Here is a 27,191-nt window from a genome sequence, read left to right as displayed (position 1 = left end):
ACACCAATTGAGAAAGAGAGGTTTCAGAAGGAGACAGGTTTAACATTAGTTAAGAAAATAAAATATTTGGGGGTCAATATGACTGCTAAGAATTTAAATTTATTTAAAGATAACTATGTTGTTGTTTTTTAAAGATATTTATTAGGGTTTTACAAAAAACAGAGATTTACAGAATAAAAGAAAAACAAAGAAAAAGAAAAATACAAAAAATACAAAGATACATAGAGAAGAAAAAAAGAAAATACAAAATACAAAAAGCAAATCCATTTTTTGATATCTTTAAGCTCATTTACTTGTTTCCTTGACCTCCTCACACCTCCCCCTTTTGTATTCCCATTTACATAATCAATTCAGCAAATCCTTACCCTCTTTCATTTATCTTAACTCTATATCATAACATATTATAACTCTATATTTTCATCCATTTATCAATTCATTTTTGCATATTCTTATTAACTTTTGTTGCTGAATACCACTTATTGCCAATCCGAACATAATTTTAACATTCATTAATTTTACAATATTTCTGAAGATAGTCTTTAAATTTCTTCCAGTCTTCCTCCACCACCTCTTCTCCCAAGTCTCGGATTCTGCCAGTCATTTCCGCCAATTCCATATAGTCCATCATCTTCATCTGCCACTCTTCCAGGGTGGGTAGATCTTGTGTCTTCCAATACTTTGCAATAAGTATTATTGCTGCTGTTGTTGCATACATAAAGAAAGTTCTGTCCTTCCTTGGCACCGATTGGCCGACAATGCCCAGAAGGAAGGCCTCTGGTTTCTTCAGGAAGGTATATTTAAATACCTTTTTCATTTCATTATATATCATCTCCCAGAAAGCCTTGATTCTTGGGCACGTCCACCAAAGGTGAAAGAATGTACCTTCAATTTCTTTACATTTCCAACATTTATTATCGGGCAAATGATATATTTTTGCAAGCTTGACTGGTGTCATGTACCACCTGTATAACTATGAGAAATGTTGGATAGAAGTGAAAAAAGATTTGGAAATATGGTCAAATTTGAAGCTTTCCCTGTTGGGTCGAATTGCAGCTATAAAGATGAATGTATTGTCAGGAAAGCATTGTTCAATGTCTGGATAAGATACAAAGATTTACTGGAAAATAAAACCCCAAGGTGGATGTCACCAATGGAAGCGAAGGCTCAGAAAAAGCTCAATATGGAGGCCAAATGGCCGAAATATTGGGAAAGATTGGAACAAGAAGAAGACAAATTGAAATTGCAGAGTTTTGAGAAATTAAAAGATAAAGTGCGAGACTGGCTTCATTATTATCAAATAAGGGAGGCCTATAATTTGGATAAAAAAATTGGCTTCCAGGTGGAAAAATCAAAATTGGAAACAGAACTGTTAGATCCCAAAACTAAGATACTTTCAAGAATGTATAACTTGCTGTTAAAATGGAATATGCAGGATGAAACGGTTAAATCTGCTATGATCAAATGGGCACAAGATATTGGTCACAACATTATGTTTGCTGACTGGGAACAGTTGTGGACCACCGGTATGAAATTTACAGCATGTAATGCCTTAAGAGAGAATATTATGAAAATGATTTACAGGTGGTACATGACACCAGTCAAGCTTGCAAAAATATATCATTTGCCCGATAATAAATGTTGGAAATGTAAAGAAAATGAAGTTACATTCTTTCACCTTTGGTGGACGTGCCCAAAGACTAAGGCTTTCTGGGAGATGATATATAATGAAATGAAAAAGGTATTTAAATATACCTTCCTGAAGAAACCAGAGGCCTTTCTCCTGGGCATAGTCGGCCAATTGGTGCCAAAGAAGGATAGAACTTTCTTTATGTATGCAACAACAGCAGCAAGAACACTTATTGCAAAGTATTGGAAGACACAAGAGTTACCCACCCTGGAAAAGTGGCAGATGAAGGTGATGGACTATATGGAATTGGCAGAAATGACTGGCAGAATCCGAGACCTGGGAGAAGAGTTGGTGGAAGAAGACTGGAAGAAATTTAAAGACTATCTGCAGAAACATTGTAAAATTAATGAATGTTAAAATTATGTTGGATTGAAAATAAGTGGCATTAGCAACAAAGTTAATAAGAATATGCAAAAATGAATTGATAATGGATGAAAATATAGAGTTATAATATGTTAAGATATAGAGTTAAGATAAACGAAAGAGGGTAAGGATTTGCTGATTTGATTATTTAAATGGGAATACAAAAAGGGGAGGTGTGAGGAGGCCAAGGAAACAAGCTAATGAGTTTAAAGTTACAAAAAACGGATTTGTTTTTAACTCTTTTTTATCTATTTGTTTTTTGTATTTTGTATTTTTATTCTTCTTTTTTCTTTTTTATGTATTTTTGTATGCTTTCTTTTTTGTATCTTTTTCTTTCTATATGACTTTTTTCTATTTTGTAAACTTATGTTTTTGTAAAATCTCAATAAATATTTTATATAAAAAAACAAAACAGAATGGTCAACTAGATGGGTCTGATTGCACCTATGAAAGCTTAGGTAAAAAGGTAAAGGAACCCTGACAGTTAAGTCTAGTCATGGACGACTCTGGGGTTGTGGCACTCATCTCGCTTTACAGGCCAAGGGAGCCAGCGCTTGTCTGCAGACAGTTTTTCTGGGTCACGTGGCCAGCATGACTAAGCCACTTCTGGCGCAATGGAACACCGAAACCAGAGCAGCACACGGAAATGTCGTTTACCTTCCCGCCAGAGTGGTACCTATTTATCTACTTGCACTTTGACGTGCTTTCGAACTGCTAGGTTGGCAGGAGCTGGGACTGAGCAACAGGAGCTCACCCCATCGCAGGGATTCAAACCTCTGACCTTCTGATCGGCAAGCCCAAGAGGCTCAGTAGTTTAGACCACAGCGCCTTCTTCAAAAGTTATGGTCCACAGAACTACAGCCGGGTAGACTGGTGGAGCAGGTCGACAGTCCCTGCTCCCACCACTGTGTTCCTAGTTGCCTTGCTCTGCCATTGCTCCACATTTTGAGGCAGAACTGGGGAGCTCGCCTGTTTCTGTAAGCTCCCCACCTGATTTAAACCCCCTCAGCCCCAATGCATGGGAGGTGGACGGGCCTCTCTGCTTCACGCAATTATGATCATGCAAAGGGGCTGAATGCCCAAACTGCTACAATCAACTGGGACACATGTCTGTTCTTGAACCACTTCTCCATCACTGGATTCTATCAAACATTTTGTTCCTCTGCTCATCCAGCACCCTTTTCAGCCACAACCCACTCAGAAGCCACTTTATAGCAAAATAAGCAAATCTCTATAGCAAGGTGGATGGAAACAAGCAAGTGCATTCTGTAGAGACAAATCTAAACTCTTTTCTTGGACTAAAGGGGGGGGGAATCCAATACATGTGGATTCTAGAATTACTGTACCATTGACTCCTCCTGTAGGGTTAACTGTGCCTATGAACGAGCAAGGTGCCCTGTTGCAGACCATATTTGCAGGGCTCGGTTTGTAAAAAGAATATACGTGAAATATATATACCCTACCTTTAGTTCTGAAATATCCCTAATCCGGCTTAAAACCCTATCTTGGTGGTGCAACAACTAGGAGAGAAGCTGGGATAGCACACCCACAAACACAGCCACACCCACACCCACATGTGATGTTAAAGCTCCCCCCCCCCCCCGATCTCTGGTCCTCTGCTGTCCCAGCAACGGCTGACTTTATGGAGCCCAAGGGAAATAAGTCCACTTCAGAGAGCAGTTGTATAACCATCATTCAAGCCTGGAGCTTATTCTTATAAAGCCCCCCCCCAGCTCATGTTTGGGTGGTGGAGCAACTGATAGCTGGCGAGGCTATGATGTTATATCCTCTTCCAAGCCTGCTGGTTCTGCTGCTATCCTCAGAGAACTGAGCTCAGAGGAAATACGCCCCCCCCAGCAACTGGGTACATATTTTTAGGAAGGGTTCCTGACCCAATCAGACATGCATTCTATGATAAATTCTGGAGAGGCAGCCGGGCTGATTTTTGCTTGCAAACTAACAGATTTATTGTGATATAGAATTCATCATGCAAAAGGCTGGACTGGATGAATCCCAAACAGGAATTGAGATTGCTGGAAGAAATATCAACAACCTCAGATATGCAGATGACACAACCTTGATGGCAGAAAGTGAGGAGGAATTAAAGAACCTTTTAATGAGGGTGAAAGAGGAGAGCGCAAAATATGGTCTGAAGCTCAACATCAAGAAAACGAAGATCATGGCCACTGGTCCCATCACCTCCTGGCAAACAGAAGGGGAAGAAATGGAGGCAGTGAGAGATTTTACTTTCTTGGGCTCCATGATCACTGCAGATGGTGACAGCAGCCATGAAATTAAAAGACGCTTGCTTCTTGGGAGAAAAGCAATGACAAACCTAGACAGCATCTTAAAAAGCAGAGACATCACCTTGCCGACAAAGGTCCGTATTGTTAAAGCTATGGCTTTCCCAGTAGTGATGTATGGAAGTGAGAGCTGAACAATAAAGAAGGCTGATCGCCGAAGAATTGATGCTTTTGAATTCTGGTGCTGGAGGAGACTCTTGAGAGTCCCATGGACTGCAAGAAGATCAAACCTCTCCATTCTGAAGGAAATCAGCCCTGAGTGCTCACTGGAAGGACAGATCCTGAAGCTGAGGCTCCAGTACTTTGGCCACCTCATGAGAAGAGAAGACTCCCTGGAAAAGACCCTGACGTTGGGGAAGATGGAGGGCACAAGGAGAAGGGGACGACAGAGGACAAGATGGTTGGACAGTGTTCTCAAAGCTATGAACATGAGTTTGACCAAACTGCGGGAGGCAGTGGAAGACAGGAATGCCTGGCGTGCTCTGGTCCATGGGGTCACGAAGAGGCGGACACGACTAAACGACTAAACAACAACAACACCACTATACAGTGGTACCTCAGGTTAAGTACTTAATTCTAAATGACTAAACAACAAAACAACAAGCAGCTCTCATGGAGCAGAATCCACTTTGTCAGATGGATGAGCAGGGCAGTCTTTAGCAGATGCAGTGCCAGGGAGCAAATATCCACCCAGCGCCCCCAAATTATCACGGATAGGGATGGCCGTAGCTGCGCACTGCCAGCCAGCTGGGGGGGCGCAACTCTCCCCAATGCCGCTGCAGGAGAGCGATCCCCGCAGAGGCTTGGGAGGAAAGCTGCGTGCCCGCCAGCCTTATGGTTGGCAGGGCGCAGCTGGCGGGTGTGCAAGAAAAGGGGAGGCCATCGGCAAAACTGTGCAGCTTCTCCACTTGCTGGGGCACCCCTGAGAGGCCAGTGCCCTTGTGCGATGCACCACTAAGCCCTATGGGAAAGACAGCTCTGTGGATGAAGGAGTTCTGTGAAACTTTTTCCTGAAACTGGCCAATGGACAAAAGAAACCAGGCAGTTCATGGCTCTGTTTTGTTCCTCTGTCGAGTTGGCAACCAGACAGCAGGTTTGGTATTCCCTGGGCTCAAGTCTCTAAACAGAAGATGAATGCTGAGCTCTGGGAAGCCCTGCATATCTTTATGGGGCTACCTCACTGGTAATTCCATACTCTAATAATCCCAGATGACTTCCTTGCTCCTCAGGACCATGGGTAATTTCCCATCTGTGTCCTTCTGGCCTGCTCCCACCCACCCTTTCAGAGGCTCCGTATCCTTTGTCTTCTGCTTTGCAGGGAGCCTAACATGAATCCCAGCCTGAGACAAAGAGCTGCAAATACCAAGGAACCGCCTGGGGATTGATTGGTAGGTTAACTGAATTCCGGTCTGCAGAGGAAAGATCCCCCTAGAAGATCCAGTCTGTGCTAGTTAACATAACACTAAATATCTAATGCGAGGGGGTGACACACTGCAATAGCCACCTAAGAAGGTCGGAGACCCATCCAAAGGTGGCTTAAGGTGCCTGAGGAAGGAAGCTCAAAAGGCACTGTCCATAATTGTAAAAACATAAGCTAAAAGCCAATTGACCGTTCTGCTGTCCCTTTATGGTGACTCAAAATCTGTCGCCAGAGACGGTCCGCTTCACCCTCGACTAATTCTGTAGCCCCAACTAATGTTTCAGCCTGCTGCGTCCGTGGGACAGGGTGGGGCAGTCTGCTTGCCCATTCATTTCCAAAGAAATCAGAAGAGATATTCAGCATACCATCAAACATTATTAGGATGAAAGCAGTGACACTTCTGCTGACATCATATATATATTTCTAGTGATGTTGAATTCTCGAGAATAATCTTTTGGAGAATATTCTCATTGTCGAGAATATTGTCCGGAGAATATTCTTACCTCATATCACTATATATATATATATATATTTAAAAAACCAATATATCCCCCAAATGGGATTTTTCCAGAACAGATACAAAAAAGGAACTATTTCTGGACAAGCTGATGTCATCACTGGTGTACAGGCAGCTGAGAATGCAAGGATCTGGAGGTGTGAACTTTAGCAGAAGGGGATTAGGAGAAAGGGAGAACTGCTGAAGCAGATCTTACTGGAGGCTTAGGTAATGCTGGAAAGACCTAAGATATTTTTATTGAGCATTTATCCTGATTATTATTATTATTATTATTTATTATTATTATTATTATTATTATTATTATTATTATTATTATTATTGCAGGAAAATTAGCTAGTGCTGGCTGTTCATAATGAGTATTCATTCTGATTTGGTCATGATGTGCCAAGCAAATGCTGCCCCACACTTTCCATCACATTTCCCCACCACAAAAATTCCAGTCTTTTCGAGGAAGCAGCGTTTTTCAAGCAAGACCTCTCAATCAGGTGCAATTGCACAACTTGAATTTGCTGGTCACTGACTGAATCACACCCCAAAATAGCGACAGTCTGGAAGAGGACTGTAACGAAGAGGCCCGTTCTCTTGTTCTCCATTCTGCTTTAGTAGAGCAGTCACATCTCTCCTGGAATCCACAATGCACAGAATAGGTTCTGTCTGGCAGGGAGACAATCCAGTGGAAAATTAACACACCAGTAGCCATCTCCCCTATTCAGGGCCGGATTTAGGTTTGATGAGGCCCTAAGCTACTGAAGGTAATGGGGCCCTTTATATGTCCAGCTGTCCTTTGTCAACAACAAATTGTCGCTGTTTTTTGTGTTGAATATACAGTGGTACCTCGGGTTACATACGCTTCAGGTTACATACGCTTCAGGTTACACACTCCGCTAACCCAGAAATAGTGCTTCAGGTTAAGAACTTTGCTTCAGGATAAGAACAGAAATTGTGCTCCGGCGGCGCGGCGGCAGCAGGAGGCCCCATTAGCTAAAGTGGTGCTTCAGGTTAAGAACAGTTTCAGGTTAAGAATGGACCTCCAGAACGAATTAAGTACTTAACCCGAGGTACCACTGTATGCTATATGGTAATTTATGGACCTAATAGGTATCTAAAACCATTTGCACATAACAAAATACATGATATTTTAGGGAGCAGGCTAGTAGGCGGGGCCCATTACTTACACCATAGAAGCCTACACAACACAAAACACTGTTGCTGTATGTAGGTTTTATTTTATTCGTTTTTTATCTTATATTTTAGAAATGTACATCCAGTGGGTTTTTTCCTTTAATTTTTTTGGGGGCCCCCAAGAGAGTGGGGCCCTAAGCTATAGCTTGTTTAGCTTATATGCAAATCTGGCACTGCTCCTAACAGGGATGGACTTTGGTAATAGCACCCTGGTCAAGGCCAAGATTGGGTGCCCCTAAATGGATCTCAGGGACGTGGGTGGTGCTGTGGTCTAAACCACAGAGCCTAGGGCTTGCCGATCAGAAGGTCGGTGATGCGAATTCCCGCTACGGGGTGAGCTCCCGTTGCTCAGTCCCAGCTTCTGCCAACCTAGCAGTTTGAAAGCACATCAAAGTGCAAGTAGATAAATAGGTACCGCTCCAGCGGGAAGGTAAACAGCATTTCCATGTGCTGCTCTGGTTCGCCAGAAGCGGCTTAGTCATGCTGGCCACATGACCCGGAAGCTGTACGCCGGCTCCCTCAGCCAATAAAGCGAGATGAGCGTGCAACTCCAGAGTCGTCCACGGCTGGACCTAATGGTCAGGGAGGTACCTTTACCTTTACCTTTTAAATGGATCTCAGTTATGGACCTTCTCAGTTTTGCACCCCCACAGCTCAGAGCCCTGTGTGGGGAACCACATGCATTGCCCAAAATCCTGCGCTATACCTGACTTTCAAAAGGTGTCCAACCTGGGTTCCCAAAACCCTTAGAAGTGACTGTTGCAAATGGTCCTTTATCACTCTTGATCCCCACAGCCTTCAACTGATGCCTGCAGCTACTAACACCAGAGGTGACCATGGAGAATTAGAGCTAATCCACACTTACCTTTTCTCTGCTCTTCCCAGGGATGCATTGAAAGCTCTGTGTCCTAGAACAACCCCCCTTTTTTCTTAAGCTCTGAAGCTTTCCCTGCAAAAACCCATTATTTAAAGCTCAATCAGAGCAAACATCAATCCATAGAAAACCCAAATTGATGTTGGCTCAGCTTTCAAGAGTATGTTTTCATGAGAAAAATAAAAATATAAGTACTCAGACACTGAGCATTAAACCGTGGACCTCTGCTGGAAAGAGTGGGGCAAAAACTAAGTGTGGATAAGACCTTAGTTTTGCAAACGTAAATTTGGACCAGTGTAGGAACAGTTAGACCAATAGTCTGGTATAGTACTTTATTTCTAATATAAGCTTTACTAGTTGTTCAAGTGTCAGGGAGAGCAGGAGCGGAGACAGGCTAAAGTTGTCAAGCAGGAGAACTGGAATTCAGCCAGCTGTTTCCTTACTCCCAAGGAGATCATAATCAGGCAGTTGGAACCTGTGCCCCTTGCCCGAGTCGGAGTCAGCAAACCTTTTCAGCAGAGTCCACTGTTCCTCAGACCTTGTGGGGGCACAGACTATAATGGGGGGGGGGGGATGAATGAATTCCTGTGCCCACAAATAACCCAGAGATGCATTTTTAATAAAAGGACACATTCTAGTCATGTAAAAACACACTGATTCCTGGACCATCCGTGGGCCAGATTTAGAAGGCGATTGGGCCGGATCTGGCCCTCGGGCTTCAGTTTGCCTACCCATGCATTAGAGATACATTTTTAAAAAGGTAAAGGACGCCTGACAGACTCCCAGCCCTACAAAAAGCTGTGGCAGACCCATCCATGCGCAAGACAAGAGTATACTACAGAAAATATGGGTTTGGGGAGACATGAAAGGAGGAGAGCAATTTTACGCTTAAGAGTTAATTTTTTATGCTTGGGTCCAACCCTCCCTCCAAAACGCTTAAAATGGCATCAAGTATTCTCTCCACCGGGGGTGTGGGTGGCTCTGTGGTCTAAACCACTGAGCCTAGGGCTTGGTAATCGGAAGGTTGGCGGTTCAAATCCCCGCGACAGGGTGAGTTCCCGTTGCTCGGTCCCTGCTCCTGCCAACCTAGCAGTTTGAAAGCACACCAGTGCAAGTAGATAAATAGGTACCACTCCGTCGGGAAGGTAAATGGTGTTTCCGTGCTCTGCTCTGGTTTCGCCAGAAGTGGCTTAGTCATGCTGGCCGCATGACCTGGAAAAACTGTCTGCGGACAAACGCCGGCTCCCTCAGCCATTAAAGCGAGATGAGTGCCGCAACCCCAGAGTCGTTCACGACTGGACTTAACTGTCAGGGGTCCTTTACCTTTACCTTTATTCTCTCCACCACCTCCCAGATTATATCCTCACAGCAAGCTTTCATAGTGTGTGCACACACATGAACATGTCACGGGGAGGTGGTACCTGTATTTGCAATTCTGTGCACACATATACGTTGCGAATGAAGTGTGAAAGCAGATTTGGAGATCTACCCCTTAAGCAAGAAGCACACACTGGCTTCCAATCTGGCCCCAATCTGTAGGGTTGCATGTACTCTAGGGTGTGTATTGGGATGTGTGTCTTTGGCGGGGTGGCACTTCCCAGCTACTATTCACAGATAAAAGCCAGTCCAGAGTACAGAAAAAACATAGCTGTGGATATGTATTTTGACAACAGGACCTGTAAGGGACTCCTTTTCTGAGAGCAGATCTTCCCAGCATGTTTTCCCTACTCAAGGAAAGGGAAAGCAGTTATTAATCTATTAGAGAAAGAGCAGGATCAGAAGCAATGGGTTAAACAACTGAGAGGCATGTTTTTGGACATTATTAGGACAAACACCGCAATGCCTGCAAGAGATGTTTCAAAGTAAGCTTAAGCAGGCAAATATCTTTCATTAGAAAGAGATTTCTGATGATATCTCCCTGAAAGTTTCCGTGCCATTGTTGCAGAAATCAAGAAAGCAGACATATTTAAACAAGGGTGTTCTCTAGGCTAACACCTGATGCCCAGAAAATGCTTGCTTTATGAAGAGCATTGGTGGCTTCTGATTGCTGCTAGCTACGAGCTGCTAGACAAGGGGTCGGCAACCTAAGGCCCATGGGCCACAAGCAGCCCATGGGGATCGTTTAACTGGCCCACGAGCCACCCCCGAACCAAGCCACCCACCCGGCGAGTCCCCATGCACTGTGCTAAACCAGCACAGCACGCCGCGGGGATTCGCTTTCACAGCGCTGGAAATCATGTCTGCGCAGACACCGGAAATCGCATCTGTGCAGACGCAGATGCCAGAAATCGCGGGCGTGCATGCAATCCGGCGCATGGAAGGATCTCCGCTGGAGTGAACCAGCCCAGGCAAGGTAAACCTTGCCGGCCCCTGTGCTAGACAAGCCCCACCTCCACAAGATTGGCTGGAGAGAAGCAGGTTGAAAGTTGGAATGTGTCCACTGAAGGGGATTAGCAGTCAGAGTTTTGCAACTGGCTGGCAAAAAGCACCTCGGGGAGATATACTAATATATGATGCTTGCTTTTCGTGGCACTGAGAAGCACACAGTTCCACTGCCTGCTTGCCCCACGTCAGTGGTGTGCAGTCAGTGGACTAGGGTAGTCCCCTAAATGTTCCCCCGGCGCCTCCTTCCTAAAGCCCAGGAAGCTTCTGCCCAGCTTACAGAGGGAGGCACGATGCTCCAACAGGTCCAAGAGGCCTCCAGCATCCTATCAAAGGCCTGGCACCTCCTTCTCCCAACCCAGGAAACTTATGCCCAGCTTAGGGAGGCACGATGTTCACGCATGTGATGTCACACACACACACCCCAGAGGCAAAGGAAGGCGTTGTGACACCCGGGGCGGGCATCACGATGTAGGGCGCATGTGCGGCATCGTTACATACACTGCACATGTGCTGTATAGCGGTTTGCCACCGGCGCCACTCCAGCACTGTGCAGATAGTGCCAGGATCCCTCCGTTGCCACTGCAGCCATGTACAACGCTGGAGCGGCGCTGGTGGCAAACTGCTATACAGCACATGTGCAGCGTCACTATGTACAGCACATGCGTGCGACGCCGCACGTGTGCTGTACTTAGTGGATTGCTGCCGGCACCGGGATCCTCTGCTCGTGGCTGCAGTCGCGAACGGAGGATCCCCCCAAAGGCAGCTGCAGCGACGCGATAGCTGCTCGTGCCGCCACAAGCCCTCGCGGAGTGACTTCTTGTCACCCCCGCAGACATGGAACCTGGGTCGTCCCACCCCCACGCCCCCATTGCGATGCCACTGCACCCCCCCCAATTGTCCTCGCAAGCTGGCACCTCTGGCCCCAACTATTCACCTGCGGAAAAATTCACCGTACACCATTGCCCACAATATTCATCTCTTTGTGTGTCCTGTCCAAATGAAGCCTAAAGGGTGGCAGTACAATAATGGGCTTTTTCAGTGGTGACTCCCTGCTTGTGGAATGCTCTCCCCAGAGAAGCTCTCCTAGTGCCGTCTTTATCTATTTTTCGGAAACAGGAAAAACTTTCCTTTTTGCTGGGGTTGTTAGCCTGTAATCTGAAGGGTTTCAAGTCCCTTTGGTCTCTTTTAGCAGAGCAGGTTTTGCAAGATGTGTGTTCTGTTCGTATAGATGTAGGGCTTTTGTGTTGTTGGGGTTTGGGGGGGTTGCTTCATTTGATTTAACTGGTTTTAGTGTTTATACTTTTGTAAGTCACTGGATGAGTCACTTTTGTAAGTAAAGCAACTAAAAGCAACTTGTGTGTGTGTGTGCACGCACATGTGGATATATATATATGGCTTTCCAATTCTGAAATATATATATTTTTGGTTTTATATATAAAACAAAAATAGCATGATTTTAAAACACCACTTTCTGAAATAGCTTCACTTCTGTTGGCCCTGAAAATTCATATTTATTTCAGAACGGGGAAGCCATAAAATAGTACCGACATAGACCTCTACCTTTCATCAAGAGTGTTTGACTACATAACACCTCGGATCCCTTTCAACTTTAGAATAACTTATACTTGTTTATACTGTGCCACCCATCCCACGCCAATTCTGTAAATCGAGCGAAACATGTCTTCTCAAAAGAAATGCCTTCGCACAGGAGCCAACTTGCACAATTTATTTCTGAGCGCGCAATGAGAGCTTTCTTTGGCATGGAGTAACGGAAGATCGCAGGCAAGGCAAACCCAAGGTAGAATGAAAAACTCAGCTGAAAGTTCTGTATCACTCTAGCTGACCCTCTGCTCAGAGCAAGAGCAGATTCAGAAGGAGGACCCACAATGTCGCTCTCACACACACCTCTTTGCTTTCTCGGCAGCTCCAGAGAACACATCAAACTTTAATGGGCTCATTCCTCAGCAGCTTCACAAGCTACTGAATATAGATGGACAGCCACAGAACATCTTGACAGCTTTTAATGGCAAGGAGGAATGTCAGAAATAAAATGCAAGGAGGGAGCAGAAATCGGTGGGAAGGTTGCTAAGTCCCAAAGGAAGCAACACGAAGACTTTACTACTGCAAGGTATGTGCAAATTGAATCTGACCTAAAATAACAGATACACCTTGACTGCAGAATCCATATGGGTGGCGCATCAGAAGGATAAATGGGGCATTCACCCCATGTGCCACCAGGAAAGGAGCAAAAGCTGTCACTGGCTACAAAAAAATTGGAAGATTGGAATCTAACAACAGCTACATTTCTCCGAAGAAGGAAAAGACACAATTCTGAGCCTCAAGTAACTTTGTTTTCTTCCAGCATGCACACCTAGACACATCCCACCACAGTGAGGACCTAACAAAAAATGGTTTGACCCACGTTCATGCCCAACAGGATATAGGATCCTGACCTACAATAGTTAACTGCATGGCAGAGGAAGGGGGGGTTTATGTCACTCCCCCCATGCCTGGGACCCATCAAAAAGGCAATGCTTTTTTCCAGGGAAGTTTTTAATGTTTGACGTTTTATTATATTTTTATATGTTCTGGGGGCTGCCCAGAGTGGCTGGGGAAACCCAGCCAGATGGGTGGGGTATTATTATTATTATGAAGGGGACACGGGTGGTGCTGTGGGTTAAACCACTGTGCCGCTTGGGCAAGTGCAAGTAGATAAATAGGTACCGCTCTGGTGGGAAGGTAAATGGTGTTTCCGTGCGCTGCTCTGGTTCGCCAGAAGCGGCTTAGTCATGCTGGCCACATGACCCAGAAGCTGTACGCCGGCTCCCTCGGCCAATAAAGCGAGATGAGCGCCACAACCCCAGAGTCGTCTACGACTGGAATTAACTGTCAGGGGTACCTTTACTATTATTATTATTATTATTATTATTATTATTATTATTATTACCCAAGACTTCCCTACTTTTCTCACCTCCCTCCCTCCGCAGCACCACCATCCCTTCCTCTCACACTGAGGGAGGGCAGGGCTCTCCGACCTTCTCAGAGCATCGCTGCCTCCTGCCCATCTAGGGCACCAGGATGCTGGCAGGGCCTCACACCTTGTTCCCCAAGCTGGGCAAGTGCTTCCTGGGCTTTGCTTCAGTTGCGCAGCAAGTTTCCCCAGGGGGAAGTGGCAGGAGAAGCGGAGGTGTGGGTGAGCCGTCTTTTGGCTTCAGCTTCAAAACTAGTTTTTTGGGTGGTTGCGTTTTACTGAATGTGCAGTTGCTATGGAAAAGGAGTACAACTGTTTGGTTTGATTTTTAAATAAGAAATTGAAGTGCATAAGCAGGGAGGGCATGCTTGGGACCAAATGGGCAACCCCCAAGCTGTCTGTTACTCATTCATGCTATAGCCACTCAACAAGACCTTACCTAAACGGCCACGGTCCAGTATACCTGAAGGAGCATCTCCACCTCCATCGTTCTGCCCGGACACTGAGGTCCAGCACCGAAGGCCTTCTGGCGGTTCCCTCACTGAGAGAAGTAAAGCTACAGGGAACAAGGCAGAGGGCCTTCTTGGTAGTGGCACCCGCCCTGTGGAACGCCCTCCCATCCGATGTCAAGGAAATAAACAACTACCTGACTTTTAGGAAACACCTGAAGGCAGCCCTGTTTAGGGAAGTTTTTAATGTTTGATGTTTTATCGTGTTTTTAATATTCTGTTGAGAGCTTCCCAGTGTGGCTGAGGAGGCCCAGCCAGAAGGGCAGGGTATAAGTAATAAATTATTATTATTATTATTATTATTATTATTATTATTATTATTATTATTATTACTACTACTACTACTACTACTACTACTGTATGGATTGATTTGATAGCATTCTCTCTCTCTCTCTCTCTCTCTCTCTCTCTCTCTCTCTTTCTCTTTTTCTCCCTCACTCCCCTCCCTAGACCATCATTTGAGAAGACACTTCCCTTGTTAAGTCTGAAAGGAGTGAAATGTCAGTCAATGCCTCTGACACATAAACCAGAGACCTAACGTATCAGAAGAGTTTTGCTCAATAAGCACATATAGCAAAAAGGTTGACGTTTTGAAGCTGTCATATCAAAACCAGGATTCAGTCTCATTCTTGATTTTTGTAAATGTACTTCCCTTCAGATGAAAAGGAATGTCTTGCTTCTCACCCTCTGTTGTCAAATTATTATAATTATTACAAGGAGACTATACATGTTTGTGATACCCAAGGAGATCAACATTCTGAGCAAACACTTTGTTGCCTCGAAAGGATGTTTAATGTAAGAGGAATGGTTTCAAAAAAGTAAACATCTATAGAATAGAAACTTTACTGTGTGTAGGGGCCAGGATCTGAAGACGCACACTACCATCGCTAGATGACCATTGGGGTACCTTCCAACTCTATGATTCTAATTCCACACACCTAAAGGAGTTTTTGGGACGTGGGTGGCTCTGTGATCTAAACCACTGAGCCTAGGGCTTGCTGATCAAAAGGTCGGTGGTTCAAATCCCCGTGACGGGATGAGCTCCCGTCGGGTTGTGAAGGTCCCTTATCTGAAACCTTGAAGCACAACTCCTAGCCAGTGCAGGCAATGCCAAGTGAGGTGGACCACGAATCGGATTCTGTGCAAGTCAGCTTTGTAAAAAAAAAAACCCTAAGTCAGGACCAGGTCATCTTTCTCCACCTGAGAGCCCCATTCCTTCCAGAGCCCACATGCCATTGATGGGAGAGAGGAGAGGCAAACCTGAGCAGAGCAGCAAATGTGAATTTTGCCTTTTTACAACAGGCTGGTTTGTCCTCACTGACACATGCCTCTCAATCTTTCATCCAGCACCAGATTTAGAAATGGTGCAGGAAGTTGTCCTGCACAGAGTAATGTGCCAAGGGAGTGCAAGGGACACAGGTGGCACTGTGGTCTAAACCACAGAGCCTAGGGCTTGCCGATCGGAAGGTCAGTGGTTCGAATCCTCGTGACAGGGTGAGCTCCCGTTGCTCAGTCCCAGCTCCTGCTAACCTAGCAGTTCGAAAGCTTGTCAAACTTTCTGAAATAATGTATGAACTGAAATTCAGCTAGCCTTCAATATTCACAATTCTCTGAATTTTGCAATGCAGCGCTCCAGCCCAGTGTGTGAAGAAAAAAAAGCATATGACAGGCTGAACCAGTGTGATCAAAAATGCATATGATAGTGAAAATAACATACAAAAATGCATTGCAGTAGGGAAAAACTGCATTGCATTAATGTACGTATCAGCGAAAATTGCACTAAAAATGTGCATACTGGGAGAAATTCACACCAAAATGCTGGTGGATTTTCGTGAAGAATTTTCCTTTAAAAAAAAAAAAAATAATAATAATAATAATAATAATAATAATAATAATAATAATAATAATTTATTATTTATACCCCACCCATCTGGCTGGGTTTCCCCAGCCACTCTGGGCAGCTTCCAACAAAATATTAAAATACAATAGTCCATCAAACATTAAAAGCTTCCCTAAACAGGGCTGCCTTCAGATGTCTTCTAAAAGTCTGGTAGTTGTTTTTCTCTTTGACACCTGGTGGGAGGGCGTTCCACAGGGCAGGTGCCACCACCGAGAAGGCCCTCTACACAAATTGATGTGGAGATGTAGAGGATCATACTTACAAGATTGAAAAAGTGAAAAACTGAGAAAAACCGAAATGGAAGGATTAGCCCACCCCCTTCTTGGGGACTTAAGAAGGATCTGAGCAGACTGCAGCAGGAAACAGGCCAAAGTAGCATGGGCAAGTCTTACTACTTCTGCTACAAACCCCACATCACATTCGGGAGGCTGAGGTTGGAGCTCTGCAAAAGCTATCTGGTTAACCCCATCTCTGAGCTGAGCTTGGAGCCAGAGGCCTTCTCCTTTCATAGCTTGCTGTCTCAGCCACTCTACTGCAGATGCAACACAGTCACCCGCAGCTTCTCACACGGCCTGGTGGGTGAAATATCACAACCCCCATCCTACTCCTTGGGGAACATAAAGAGTCAGGTCCATTCATTTCTCAGATATTGCTCCTGCTGAGACTGAAAGTAAAATATAGTAATTAGAGTCACTATACAAGTAATTAGAATAGTGTCCTATTTCCCACAGATCTTAACGCTATGACTGCACGCATGCTTAATAGGCAACTTTCTATTGTTGATAATTATGCTAATTAGAAACTAATGTTTTTCCCCATATTTGATCCCACTCAGTGATTGCTAATGGTTGAAGTTTCAAAGTTTTGGTCATTTTTGAGCTGCATACAAAATCAGTTGGTTTTTTCCAAGTTACCACAAAGGGGAAATAATAATCCTCCCCCTTTTCTCAAACTCTTTCTTTCACAAACGTAGTTCAAGACATCAAGGTGTTTTGTTTTTTTTAGTATGGTGACCAGCAGGGTACCTTTTAGAAAGGGAGGGGTGAACACCTGTACTCTGTTTTAGAATAGTGCGTTTATTCCCCAGGAACACCTTTACATTTGATTATTATTCAAAATTAAGAAAATTAGGGTGCAATCATAACAGAATTTCTAAAGAGCAGGGAACTTTGGAACAATACACTAGGGAGGGGGAGGTTGTGCATATCAGTTCTGAACAGTGTTTTTAAAGGCGTTTTGTTCAGAACCTGGCAACGTGAATAAGGTCCATGGAAACAAAAAAAGCAGATTTTTGCATTTCAAAAATTGGTACCCAAACGGCAGCTGATCAGAGCTGGAAAGGGGTCACTTTGGAGCTCTGCCACTATCTAAATGTCAGGTACTGAGGAGTGCCAGAGAAGAACAGCACCTGAATGTATCGGGGGCTTTCCTACTGCACAAACTTTTTAATCCATCCCCACCCCACTTGAAAAATCCCCTCTTGCTTTTTGATGCAGAAAATATTTATAAAATGCACCCAATTCCTGGTTCAACTAAACCTTAATAGATCATAAAACAAGTTGGTAATTAGATGTTTGTGGAAACAAAGTCCTGGTAGAAATAGATATACAGAAGCCTTGTATCTTCCAGAAATGTCTGTTCCTGGATCTAAAAAAATGTAGTATATACACCGACAATTGGGAAACACTGGCCTGCGAGGGCTCCAGTTGGAGAACAGCTTTTACCAAAGGTGTCATGTGCTTTGAAGACGCTCGAACCCAGGACAAAAGGGAGAAATGTGCTAAGAGGAAGGCATGCTTGGCAAACCCTCATCGTGATCAACTCCTGCCCCAAAACCTATGTCCCTGTCGGCATGCATAGGGCCGGGAGGCAGTGGCGTAGCGTGGGTTGTCAGCACCCGGGGCAAGGCAAGTAATTTGCGCCCCCTAACCCGTGGATTTTAGTGGGGGCAGAGAGCTGCGAGTGCAAGCGCGCCCCCCCAAATGTTGCGCCCGGTGCGGCCGGCCCCCCCTGCACCCCCCACGCTACGCCACTGTCGGGAGGCCAGCTGGCTAGCCCCAGCTGACCTGTCCCCTTCCAGTCATCCTGCTGCAAAGACCATCAGCCTCTGCTCAATGTAAATCAGTGACCCGGGCTTCAAAGCCAGGGCACACTATCAGCAGAGCGAACCGCACACACAGAATAGGTGTGAGGCTTGTGGAAGCATACTACAACTACAGATTTATTAATCATAAATCAGGACAAAGAAACATGTCGTCTCTCTCTGTCTCTCGTCGTCTCAGAGAGAGCAGGAAAAGCAAAAGCTATACACAACGGAAGTTCCCAGCAAGCTGTGCTGGAATGTAAACAGACATGTGACACACAACAGTTCCACATGTCTGCTCCTTAAGGTGGAATGGAAATCTCAACAGTCCCCACTGTGGAAGGGCATGTGGATCCAGAATTGGCCTCCACAGTCACTTACGGACTCACTGTTAAGACCGTGTTCATGGAAGATAATCTTAATTGGCTATGAGGGATTGAAGGAGAAGGAAGAAGAAGAAGAAGAAGAAGAAGAAGAAGAAGAAGAAGAAGAAGAAGAGGAGGAGGAGGAGGAGGAGGAGGAGGAGGAGGAGGAGGAGGAGGAGGAGGAAGTTTTCAAAAGCTTATGACCTCTGCTATTAGATTAAACACAAGTCTACTGTTAGAGAAAGAAGAAGCACCAGGGTCCACCTGCAGTAGCACAACCAGACGTCTTCATCTGCCTTCAAATGCAGTTTTATAAACATATAAAGCAGTGGGGGAATTCTCCACCAGCGAGCTCAGACATCCCTCAAAGTGAAGTGCCATTTTCAGTTCACTCAGTTTCTTTCTTGGGTCCCTTTGCTCCTCTGTCCACCTGACCCATCATCTTGTGCCCCTTTTCGGTCAACTCAAAACTGCCCGTCCTCAAATGACCTTTCCGCACTGCCCCCTCCAAATTGCGTTGCTCAAAGAATGACAGAGGCGGGGGACAGGAGCAAAACAAATGTCAAGAAGGCCCGTGGAAGACAACGGGACCTTATTTGAAGGCCTGTTGTTGGAGTAACAGTAGCTGTGAACATCAGAGAGGACTGGACTCCGTGAAAATAAATGCAGGGATTGATTGCAGCAGAGCCACCTGCACTGCTGCCGAGGAGGAGGAATGAGATGGCAGCAAGGTACCACTCTTCCTCCTGGTACACTATAGAAACACAGGTGGCAGGAGGTCAGGTGACCACAGCCACACGCCGCAACAACCATTGCTACTGGATGTGTTAATGGGATGAAAACCTGATGAGATATTGATTGCCCACTCGAATAGCTTTCTATCTTGGCACAGCAAATGGACGGAAGGCCGTCTGGAAATTTTCCTTACAGCTTATTGCACTGTACCTGTTGGTAGAAAGAGGGTGGTGCTGGGGAGAATCTCACCCTGTCTTGTTAAATCCTTAATAAATAAGAGAGGACTTTGGACATCAAGGGGGAAATAAGAAAGCTGGCTTGCTTTCACTTGCTTTGGGGATTCCCATATGCTGCATGTATTCGATGAATCTTTTGCTAATTCCTATTTCTTCTTAGTCTACAATATATTATTGTTATTATTGTTGTTATTATTATTATTTGAATTTATTTGAATTTAATTGAATTTATATACCACCCTATACCTGTAGGTCTCAAGGCGGTTCACAGAACAAGATCAACATAAAAATCGCAATATATAAAATCAAAATAAAAGCAGCAACCCAATAGCACCCCTCCTCCCACCAGAAAAGAGTCACATTTTAAAAGGGCATAGGCTGTCAATCACATCAGCAAAGGCCTGGTTTAAAATGATCGTTTTTGCCTGGCGCCTAAAGGTGTATAATGAAGTCTATGGTGAGACAGGAAGGCCCTAGGTTTCAATTCAAGTTGTGAGATTAGGTCTGTACCCAAAGAGCTGAAGAGATTTGGGGTGAGGAGTATGTGTGTGATGCCAAAGGCTAAAAGAAATGCACAAAGGCAGCTTAAAGAAAGGTAATGCTGATTTCTCCCACGTACACACAGTGAGGCTTTTGCTGTCTAATAGCAACAAGGAACAACCCCCAGTACCAACAACAAAAAAAGGAAAAGTCTACAAGGTGTCACACCACAGTCAATCTCTTGTGCACAAGCACACAATTGCCACATACAGACCACAGGTGTGCACACACAATTCACATTCTCTTTGCCCAAGTGTATCTTTCCCTCTCTCACAAACGGGAATTCACACGATATTTTTTTTTGGGGGGGGGAGTCCAAGGAGGAGGAGAGTAAAACATTGGAAGGTCAGAGCAAGTTGTTTTCTCGCACAAAAAGAGAGAAGAATGGTAGAGAAGTTTACTTGGAAAAAAAGAAAGAAAGAAAACTGGGAATCTGGCGCTTGTGGTTCAACCCAGAGGCACTAAAGAACGCCTCACAACCACCAACTGTCAACTGCAGGTCAGCCATTAAACACCTGGTGTCAGTTAAGTTAACGTCACTCAAAGAAACTAAAGCAGCTTGGGCAGAGTGATCACAGTGACTCTTCCCAGCAGGTCTTGCCCAAATGTGGCAGGTTCCTCCCTTTCCCCAGTTCTCTAAGTCTCCTTCCTCACCCCCAGGTCCATCCCAAGCAACCTAAGACTTATTTGCCTTGCCTGCCTCTGTTTTTTTTTTGTGTGTTCTGGGAGACTGGGGAGGGGAGCTGGTCACAGCAGGAGGGGAAGACTCCCTGGCTTCTTCAGCAGCTTGCCTGATCTCTGCAGCCTCTGCTTCTGCCTCTGATATTGTAGTGCTCTCTGCCACAGGCTCTTCCTGCTCACTAACACTGATTACCTCTTCAGCTGCTGACACCTCCTCCTCCCTGGTTTCTCCCTCTGACCACTCATCGTCCACCCCCACCACCATTCTCCTGGCTCTGAGCTGTCTTTCCCTAGGGTGGTGCCTCCCAGCCAGTCCATGACACTAACCATGTCACCCATGGGCGCCAGGCTGGCAGCCAGTGGAGTCAGTTATTATCAAGACATTTAACGATGGGATGCATTTATCCCCGTATTGCTTTTACGATGCAATTTGTATTTTTATGTATGTTTAAAAGTGCTTTTTCTCATAGTTAAAAGCGTCCTTCTGAATTCATTTCCCACCAGTGAAAATTCCTTTGAAAAAGCACTGGGACTGAAACAGGCTGTGCAAAAACAGCAGAGGAACAAACAAGCATGGCCAGATTAACCTGCATGCCAAAAATATTATAGATCAGGAAACAGTAGCAAAACAGGTATCGCTAAGATATCTACATTGCAGCAGCAAATAGTACAGATTGCAACTGCTAGTACAAACTTAGGTTTGGCCCAAATGCTGCCACAATATCATACTCTTGATGTCTTGAAGTCTTCCAGAGCGCAAGCAGTTGCCCAGACTGATCCAAGCACCTTGTACACATTCTCGAACCTTACTAGCTGAAATTCATCCAACATAAAATAACTAGACAGTGCTCTGGATACCTTCTGAAATTCATCTGCTGGAACAATGCAGTCAAGGTCCCAGTGCATGCAATAAATTGTATCCTCAAAATGCTTTGCAAACAAGTCACAGTGAGCTACCATCAGTTCTATTGCCTCTGTTGGGCCAGGCTGTATAAGGGCCTGTATTACCTTGAAAAAGGGATGCGGGTGGCACTGTGGGTTAAACCACAGAGCCTAGGACTTGCTGATCAGAAGGTCGGCGGTTCGAATCCCCATGACGGGGTGAGCGCCCGTTGCTCGGTCCCTGCTCCTGCCAACCTAGCAGTTCGAAAGCACGCCAAAGTGGAAGTAGATAAATAGGTACCGCTCCGGCGGGAAGGTAAACAGCGTTTCCGTGCACTGCTCTGGTTCGCCAGAAGCGGCTTAGTCATGCTGGCCACATGACCCGGAAGCTGTACGCCGGCTCCCTCAGCCAATAAAGCAAGATGAACGCTGCAACCCCAGAGTCATCCACGACTGGACATAATGGTCAGGGGTCTCTTTACCTTTACCTTACTATCCTGAAAAGCTGTGCAAGCTGGCATAGTGAAGATGCAATGCAGGCAGCAAAGTATGCCTTCTTTGCTGCATTCACTACCATGAAGTAGGCTTGATGATGAGCTCTCACCAGTGTTTGATGCATTTGACTGGTGTTTTCCCCCACCTGTGTTCAAGCTATCTTCTAGCTCAGTGATGGCCAAACTTGGCCCTCCAGCTGTTTTTCGACTACAACTCCCATCACCCCTAGCTAACAGGGCCAGTGGTCAGGGATGATGGGGATTGTAGTCCCAAAACAGCTGTTCTAGCTTGTCTCATTGCCTTAACCTCTGGAGTACACCAAGGAGCCAAGCAGGTGCCACAAAGCAGCAGAGGGCACTCGGGAGTGATCATATCAGTGGATCAGGCCATTCAGATGTTCCAGAGGTCAGCCAGGGCTTTAATAGGAGTGCCAGTCATAGCAGCCAGAAAATCCCCCAGAGTTGTCTGGAAACCCATCAGCCTCCACGGGCAGAGCATCCTAATCGGTCCCATGTCCCTTCAGAGGGGAAAGCCTAGATCTCAACAGAAAGCGATCTGTTCATTACAAGGGACTGATGTCAACAACCCCTACTTTCAGATCACCCTCTTCCTGCCCAGTTGAGAAAACAAGGTTCAGAGTGTGACCTGCCATATGCGTTGGGCCAATGACCTGTTGAGACAGTCTCATGGTCATCATGGCAGCCATGAAGTCTAGAGCCAGTCACCTCGGTATGAATGTTGAGGTCCCCCAGAACCAACAATCTGAGTCTTCAACACTGCCCTGAGACCAGCTCTGCAGGCAGGAAGACTGACGGCAACAAGGCAAGCAGTAAACCATCTGAATCAACTGTCCCCATTTCCCAGTGCTAGGAACACACATCTTTCATAATACAAGTGTTGGATTAGTGACCCAACCCACAGATGCGGATGCATACATCAGGGCATGGAGTGCCAGACATCTCAAAACAGGACCTCCAGCAGACAGCACGTTGGCACCAACAACACAGCATAGCATCTCTGCAGAAGGAGTTGCTGAGAGCACCGTGCTGTGCAGAGGGAGCTCGGCAAGTCCCCCTCCTCAAGTGGCCAAGAAGCCAGTGCTGCTTCCTCTGACTTTTTACAATTCCTGCCATTTGCTCTGAGCAACCAGCCTTCTAGGTTCCAACTCTTTCCTCTCTAGTAGCCCGGGTATCAAGATTACTTGCTTGCCTCTGGCTCATCTGTTCCTCCACAGCAGTAGCAGCTGCTTCAAGACTCTGACCTTTAGTCTCTGCTATTTCCTTCTGGGCGTCACCTGACTGGTGACAGGTTGCATCTTGACCGTGAGACTCTGATTCTGTCACAGCTCAGGAAGGCAATTCTCAATAGATTCAGATGTCCTTGGCCGCAGGCATGCAACTGTATTAGAATTTTGTGTGCTGAAAAGACGGCCGTGGGTGGGTGGGTGCTGAGTTCGGAAAGTTTGACAGCAACTAATAAACAACACAGCACAGACTCTCTAATACAGAAAAGCTGCCATCTGGCCCTGAATGCATCCTCAATATTGAGCATTATTTCACCACAATCAAACTAGATAGGCACCTCTTAATGCAATTACATAAGCTTGGTAAAATTCAGCTTAGTTCCTTCCCTACCAAAGTGAAAGTTAAAACAAGCAAAAGTATAACATTGTAATATGAGTCATCCCTCTAAATTGCAATTTCTTTGTTATGATATTCTTACATTTCTATTCCCCCTTTCTTGTACAACGGGACCCAAGATGGTGTTCATATGGTTCCTGGGTAGACGCCCTTCCAGACCCTGATCACACTCAGACCTGCTTAGCTTCAGTAAAGTGGTATCCTCGTGTGCCTTCAGAACCATGCCCTGGAACTAGGACTGTCTATACTGGTGGTGGGATTCACTCACTCCCTTTCCCTTTCAACACAGTTAATTGCCTGCTGCTTCAGTCACGTTCCGTAATTCGAAGTTAGGGGGCTGGAGGAGCACGGCTTGGTTACCTTGGCTGACCTATCATGGGCAGTATCTCCATAGCAACATCCTGTTGTTTTCTGAAGGTACTGAAGCTAGAGGGACCAACAATACTCGCATACTGAAGCAAAGGACAAAGCATCTCCTCCTCCTCCTCCAGATGCAGCCAGGCAGACAGGTGAGGAAAAGGGGAGCGGAGAGAACTGCCATCAGTAGTAGAAGAATATACACACACAAACATACTCATACGCACAATACAGTTAGAAGCCATCGATATATGATGAACATGTCAAAACATAATGCAGCCGTACGATGAGTCAGAACATTGGTCCTTCTACCCCAGTATTGTCTATTGTGACTAATAGCAGCTCTCAATTTCACAACCATGAGCTTTCAAACGAAGGCATGAGAATGCACAGAACCCCTTTGTTTTTCTTGAAATAAAAACAGCTTGGGAAGGGGTCATTTTTGAAGCTGAGAAGCAGGGAAGGGAAGGGACCTCATATTTTGGAACCCTGTGGTGGTTAGTTGGCTTGAGGGTTGATTTATTTATTATTATTATTTTACCTTATTTATTTACCTTGAACTGGGCACCACAGTTGAAGAACACTGACAAACTGGAACGTGTCCAGAGGAGGGCAACCAAAATGGTCAAAGGCCTGGAAACGATGCCTTATGAGGAACGGCTAAGGGAGCTGGGCATGTTTAGCCTGGAGAAGAGGAGGTTAAGGGGTGATATGATAGCCATGTTCAAATATATAAAAGGATGTCACATAGAGGAGGGAGAAAGGTTGTTTTCTGCTGCTCCAGAGAAGCGGACACGGAGCAATGGATCCAAACTACAAGAAAGAAGATTCCACCTAAACATTAGGAAGAACTTCCTGACAGTAAGAGCTGTTCGACAGTGGAATTTGCTGCCAAGGAGTGTGGTGGAGTCTCCTTCTTTGGAGGTCTTTAAGCAGAGGCTTGACAACCATTTGTCAGGAGTGCTCTGATGGTGTTTCCTGCTTGGCAGGGGGTTGGACTCGATGGCCCTTGTGGTCTCTTCCAACTCTATGATTCTATGATTCTATTTCATCTATATCCCACCTTTCCTTCTCAAGTAGCTGAAATTGGTGTGCCTGGTTCTCCCACTCCTCACTTAACCCCCACAACAACCCTGTGAGGTAGGTTAGGTTGAGAGGCAGTGACTGATCCGAGGTCCCCCAGTGAGTTTCATAGCCGAGTGGGGATTCGAACTCTGGCCTCTCAGGTCCTGGTCAGACCCTCTAGCCACTACAACACACTGGCACAGAAGAATGGTGGGCAGAGAAAACATGAAACAAATCTCTTCCCTTCCCTATTCCAGATGTTCGCCACTTGGAGCTGCTTTTGCTTTAAGATGCCATTTTCACACACACCCTGACATGCTCCCAAGCAAAATCTATCGGCTGAATTCAGATTGCCACCTTCAGAACTGAGCAGCAGCAGCTTTCACTAGAGAATGAGAACTGTACCAGGTTGGTAGTAGAGGACATTTTCTTCCTGCTTCCAGAGGGAGGAAGCAGAAGACCTGCCCTCTACCCTGCAAGTTCAAAATATATGTCACAAGACTCTATCCCATCCACCACCACACAGCCTCCAGCAATGTAGAGAAGAACTTACCCGCTCAGGACCACAATGAAATCCATGACATTCCATCCGTTCCGTAAGTAGGAGCCCTTGTGGAAAACGAACCCCAAAGCGACTATTTTAATGCCAGCTTCAAAGCAAAAGATCCCAATGAAATAAGGTTCTGTCTTCTCCTACAGGAAGAGAACAAATTAGCAGGTCAGAGAAGGAAATCGACAAGTATTATACCCTGCCTACATGTTGGAAAATATCTGGTTGCTTCTTGATACCAGACCCTCGGTAGGCTTACTCAGAAACAAGCCCCACTGAGCTTGGTACATCTTACTGCTCAATGCTTACTTCACAATTTCATGAACTTAATCCAGACAATGTTTGCTGTCCCCAAGTCCTGTTAAATCAAATCTAACTAGCCCCACTGATTTTGCAGGGCTTTCCTTGGAGCAGAGTCCACATTCCAGGTCCAGAGAATTGCACTCCAGCGCTAGGACCAAATGTTTCAAGCATTAAGCCTGACTCATTTCCCCCCAAAATGGAAGTTCTCCCAGTAGCCTGCCCTGTCTCCCCAAAGACAGTAAGTTTGGAAAAGTGGGACTAGGCAATGGAGAGCAAGGTTCACCACACCTCTTTTTAACTAGGTCTAACTTCTGAGGGGGTCTGGGCCTGGTTCAAAAAGAGAGGGGGCTAGTGAACTGGAGGAGTTTGTTCCTTAGCAACCTCCCAATTCCAGCTGTTGCTGCTGTCACTGCTAATGACCCCTAAAGCTGCTTGAAAATAACTCTTTTAAGTGGAAACTCTAAACAAGAGAAAAACCAGGCAAACAGTCAAATTCAAATATGGGAATAGTTCTTTCTAAGCCGCCTATGGGTCAGTTCTCAGTGAACTGGTTATCTACGTACATGCAATATGTCCTTCCAGGAAGAGATGTTCAACCAACAGCTTCAGGTTCATGAGTCTTTCATGATAAAGGCATGAATATTGACATGTGAGAAGATCCCACTGACCTGTGGACTTATGTTTCCCTTAAACATGCAGTTGGTACTACCAGTCTGGCATTGGAGCCAACTCCTAGGGACTGAGGTCCCTTCAGACTCCCCAATAAAATATTAGAAGGGGCCAGGGTACCCAAAGTTGATGGGCATTGTCATTCAAATGGTGCGTGTGTGTGCCACATCTTGTGATGTATTATGTGGGGTGAAGCTTACTTGCCCTCCCCCTCTCCAATATTTTATTCAAGTTGGTACCCCTGCAGCCTGGGAACCAGGAGTGAAACTTTATTTCACAAGCTCTTGTGCTACTCTGATGGCATCTATGCATGCATATTAATAGATTTTGAAACATGGCATGCTTCAGCTGACCACCTGCAGTATTATTTTATACCCTGGAACCCAATCTTATCTTTATTTTTTTTAGTTCTTTCTATGCTTCTAGGAATATATGGAACTCCCTTCCCTGTCTTCTCATTCTGACAATTTTTTTTTTCT

At 45.4% G+C, this 27,191-nt stretch overlaps 1 protein-coding gene across 3 annotated transcripts in view; it reads right to left on the bottom strand.

Annotated features, from left to right (window-relative positions):
• CACNA1E (calcium voltage-gated channel subunit alpha1 E) overlaps window positions 1-27,191 on the bottom strand; it is a 494,249-nt gene that overhangs the window by 274,564 nt on the left and 192,494 nt on the right. For all 3 annotated transcript variants that reach the window (XM_083621522.1, XM_083621521.1, XM_083621523.1), the window contains exon 5: window positions 25,744-25,883. In XM_083621522.1, the coding sequence (XP_083477648.1) occupies window positions 25,744-25,883 (140 nt within the window). The remainder of the gene's footprint in view (window positions 1-25,743; window positions 25,884-27,191) is intronic.

Source organism: Podarcis filfolensis (genome assembly GCF_964270895.1).
Source record: "Podarcis filfolensis genome assembly, chromosome: 6".
Classification (NCBI taxonomy): Eukaryota; Metazoa; Chordata; class Lepidosauria; order Squamata; family Lacertidae; genus Podarcis; species Podarcis filfolensis.
The sequence above is the reverse complement of the archived record's forward strand: the minus strand, read 5'-3'. Positions and strand labels throughout refer to the sequence as shown.